The sequence below is a fragment of the Pinus tabuliformis genome, chromosome 3_2 (genome assembly GCF_031772625.1).
Source record: "Pinus tabuliformis cultivar Carrire ecotype Pingquan chromosome 3_2, CPIR1, whole genome shotgun sequence".
In the NCBI taxonomy this organism is placed as follows: Eukaryota; Viridiplantae; Streptophyta; class Pinopsida; order Pinales; family Pinaceae; genus Pinus; species Pinus tabuliformis.
In genome coordinates, this window is record NC_142302.1 from 205741687 (window position 1) to 205745746 (window position 4060).

The 4060-nt window shown below is 45.3% G+C and overlaps 1 protein-coding gene across 1 annotated transcript; it reads left to right on the forward strand.

Annotated features, from left to right (window-relative positions):
* The first annotated feature begins 739 nt into the window (after positions 1 to 739).
* LOC149180473 (uncharacterized) lies at positions 740 to 3761 on the forward strand. The gene is made up of 4 exons (XM_089413884.1): positions 740 to 1016; positions 1164 to 1833; positions 2396 to 2604; positions 2698 to 3761. Exons 1-4 carry the CDS (start codon positions 740 to 742, stop codon positions 3759 to 3761), a joined length of 2220 nt encoding a protein of 739 aa, XP_089270010.1.
* Positions 3762 to 4060: the final 299 nt, after the last annotated feature.

The window sequence follows — 4060 nt, forward strand, 5'->3', positions numbered from 1 at the left end:
TCTACAAATCAACTGGGCCCTTCCTTGCAATCACAATTTCATGCAATCACACTTTCTAGTAACCGCAAATACCTGCAACTGTGAATTCCTGTAACTACGAATTCTTGCGATTATGAATACCCGTAATTGCAAATTCCTACGATTGTGGATTCCTGCAACTGCAAATTCCCGTAATTGTGAATTTTTGTAAAGAATTTTCTCCAACAAATCTCTCCCCCCTACTGAAAACCTCATTGGTGTCAAGCCCCAATAACTATGATCATCATAATCTCCAAGGCTCCCCCCATCAATTTCTTATATAATTTATTGTTGAGAAATCAACAACCAAGATCTAGATATGAAATGATCTAATCGATGGCTAAGATCAATTAGAAACTTTACTAGAAGACTCCTGAGGAAAATTGAACATGTCTCGGTTATTACTAATTAATTAATTTATTTCCCTAAGTTAAAACTGATTAAATGATTTAATTAGACATTTCCATTCAAAATAATAACTTGCGCTTGGAGGGAGATTGCGAGCGCTGGGCGTCCTCGGTGATCAGGCCTGCTGCGAGCCTCGGCTCCTCTCGAGACCCGCCCCCTGCGGGCTCAAAGCCTGCGACCCTGCTGTTCGCCGATCCTGCAACCCGCGGGCCTTCTTGAACTAGATCTGATCGGATCTAAGGCATTCAGCTCCTCTTCTGGCTAGGGTGTGGCCTATGCTGCGCTGCCCGTGTGGCGGCCGGCATCAAACCTGATGGAGTCTCAGGGCCATGATCCGCCCTCCAGTCCTGCTGTAGACGCATTCAATCAACTCTTGGCAGGTCTGCCTCCGAAAAAGAGAAACGATGCCTCCAAATTCGTCAAGAAGCTAGATGAAATTCCAGAGATCTCCTTGCCTCCGGAGACTCCCATGCAAGTTGCTTTGTCATTGGCGGATCGGGGTCTTATTGGCCAATTCACGGGACTTTGGCCCTCCCCGAAAACTACAGAGCAATGGGTGAACAGGAACTGGGCGCCTCTGATCAGTCAAAGTGTTACCTCTTATTTTCTAGGAAGAGGGTTTTTTCTTTTTGAATTTACCTCCAAAGAAGACAAAGACCTGATCTTTCGAAATGGACCGTATTTCATGGGTCCTCAGGGTCTCTACCTGAACAAATGGACCCCGGATTTTGATCCAGCGGTGGATGTTCCCAAGGCTGTTCCAGTATGGGTTCGTCTACCAAATCTGCCGGTTCACTGTTGGAACTGGGACTCCTTGAAACACATTGGCAACTCCCTAGGGAAATTCATAGATCGGGCAAGCAACAAGGATCAGTACGATTGTGCCAGGATCTGTGTGGAGGTAGATCTAGAGGAAGGTTTACCAGAAGCAATCAAACTCAGAGTCGGTAGCTGGTCCCATGTGCAGATCTTGGATTATGAACAGCTGCCATTCAAATGCAGGAAATGCCATGTGTATGGGCACTTCGCTAGAAACTGCCCGACTAATCCAGAGCCAGAGAAAGGAAACGAAGAGGGATGGAATCAAGTAAAAAGAGCCAGAGCCAACCACAGGGGACAGAAACAGGGTGGACCATCCGGCAAAGGCAACTTTCAGGGTAATGTCCAGAAGCCTCCTACCAAAAAGGCGCAAGAAAACAAATTCATCCTTTTAAGCCAACCGACAGAAGGCACTCCAGAGGTAGAGATCCAAAAGCCAGAATCCTCAAGGAAAAGCACAACCCCAGCTTCCCCCAAAGAAGTGGAAAACCTCAAAGTCACAGCCCAAGAGGACGAGGAAGAAGCTCCACCGGCCTCTCTCAAAGGACCAAGCCCAAAAGGCATGTTCATGGAAGAAGAAGAAGAAGAGCAAGAAACGGAGGAATCAGAAGAGGAAGGAGAAATAGGAGAATCCCACACCCCGGTAAGAAGATCAACAAGAGGCCGGAAAACAGATAGGGAAAAAAGGGAACAGGAGACTTACAAAGAAAAACTCCAGGGAAGCCAGCCAACCTTGGAAAAAATGCTAGCTTCAAAGCCAAAGATATTGAAAAACCCGCCCCAAGGCTCCAAGGGAGCTCATCTGAAACATAAATAATGAAGGTCATCTCCTGGAACTGCAGAGGGATGGGGAGCAAAATGAAAGAAGAAGCCATCAGAAGTCTAATCAGGACAGAAACCCCAGATCTACTTCTCGTCCAGGAGACAAAGCTGGAAGACATAGTCTTCCTCCAAACAAGCAAGAAAGTTTGGAATAAAAGTGAAGCAAGAGCAATCTCCGCCCGGGGCGCCTCAGGAGGAATAGGTACTCTCTGGAACCCCAATAAATTTACAGTTCTATTAGAGGCCAGGAAAACCCATTGGTTGATGCTAAAAATGCAGAATCTGGACACTAAGCAAACGTTTTGCCTCTTCAACGTTTACTCTCCAGTCAACGTTGGGGAAAAAAAGATTGTTGGGACTCTCTAAGACAGCAAGCAGATCTGACAGATTTGGAGAACATAATAATTGCTGGCGATTTCAATCTTACCCTTCACCCATCAGAAAAAAGGGGAGGCAGCATAGTCAGAGATCCGGCTAGAGAATGGGTTGAGGACATAGTGCAAGACTGGGATATGCTGGACATTAAACCCTCCTCAGGTAAGTACTCTTGGACTAATAAAAGATTGGGCCCTGGCCACATTGCTGCCAGGCTAGATAGGTTTATAATTCAAAGCTCCTTTCTGCTGCTAGGATTAGAGCCTAGAATGCATATCCTTGCCAACAGCACCTCTGATCATAAGCCCATTATGTTAGACTTGTTAGCTCATCATGATCTGGGCCCCATTCCATTTAGGTTCAGTCCTCTTTGGGTAAAGGAGAATGAATTCATGCAAATAGTCAAGGAATGTTGGAATTATCCGGTCAATGGATCGCCATTCTATATTTGGGAGGAAAAACTCAGAAGGATGAAAAGAGTCCTAAAAAGATGGGCCAAAACGCTGCCCAGCCCAACCACAACAAGGAAAACCATTAAAGCAGCTCTTACTTCTCACCAATCTGGTATGGAAAACGCAGTACTTACTAAGGACTCAGTAGAACAAGAAACCCATCTACAACAGCAATACCACAAGGCCTGTTTAGCTGAAGAAGAGTATTGGAGAATGAAATCTCGAAACCTCTGGCTCAAAGCAGGGGATAGGAACACTGCTTATTTTCATAAGCAAGCCCAGGCAAGGAAATGCTTCAATACTATCTCAGAAATTAAAGAGGAGGGAGATATCCATAAGGACTTCGAGCATATAAAGAGAGTTGCGTTTACTCACTTTCAGAATTTATATAGTGAAGACAAGGACCCAAGTCATTCTCCGGAGATATTGCATAATATACCCTCTGTAATTTCTCAGCGAATCAATGAATTGCTGGAGACCAAAGTCACAAAAGAGGAGGTGAAAAAGGCGCTCTTCGACATGGATCCGGACAAGGCCCCTGGACCGGATGGTTTCTCAGCTAGATTCCTCCAAACGTGCTGGCCAATTATTGAAAAAGATCTTCTCAAAATGGTACAAAAATCCCAAAACACTCAGAAAATCGGAGGCAGTACAAATTCTGCGTTTTTAGCACTCATACCCAAAGAAAAAGGGGCCAACAACTTCAACAGATTTCGGCCAATTTCTCTATGTAATACAGGGTACAAGTTGATCACCAAAGTAATTGCAAATAACCCCAGAGAACCAAGGAGGTTTCATCTATGGGAGGCAGATCGTGGACAATTTTCTTCTGGTCCAGGAAGCAATACACTCGAGCCAACTCCGTAAAGAACAAGGTATGGTGATCAAACTTGATTTAGCAAATGCTTTTGATCGAGTCAATCATAGCTTTCTATTGAATGTCATGTGTAAGCTAGGTTTTGGAACAAACTTCATTAATTGGATCCGGGCTTGCATTTCGGAGCCATGGATAGCTCCACTTGTTAACGGAAGAGCCACTGACTTCTTTAAAGCCTCGAGAGGACTCAGGCAGGGGTGCCCTCTATCCCCCCTGCTCTTTGTCATCCAGGCCTCAGCCCTCAGCTTCCTGCTTGATAAAAAGCTGCAGGACCAAGAGATCAATGGAC

Bases quoted from the DNA above. Each gene is read 5' to 3' on its own strand.
- LOC149180473 (XM_089413884.1), top strand. From the start codon at position 740: ATGGAGTCTCAGGGCCATGATCCGCCCTCCAGTCCTGCTGTAGACGCA. The intron at 1,017-1,163 runs GTGTTACCTCTT...ATTTTGATCCAG, and splicing joins GGCGCCTCTGATCAGTCAAA to CGGTGGATGTTCCCAAGGCT. The intron at 1,834-2,395 runs GCAAGAAACGGA...TTTACTCTCCAG, and splicing joins ATGGAAGAAGAAGAAGAAGA to TCAACGTTGGGGAAAAAAAG.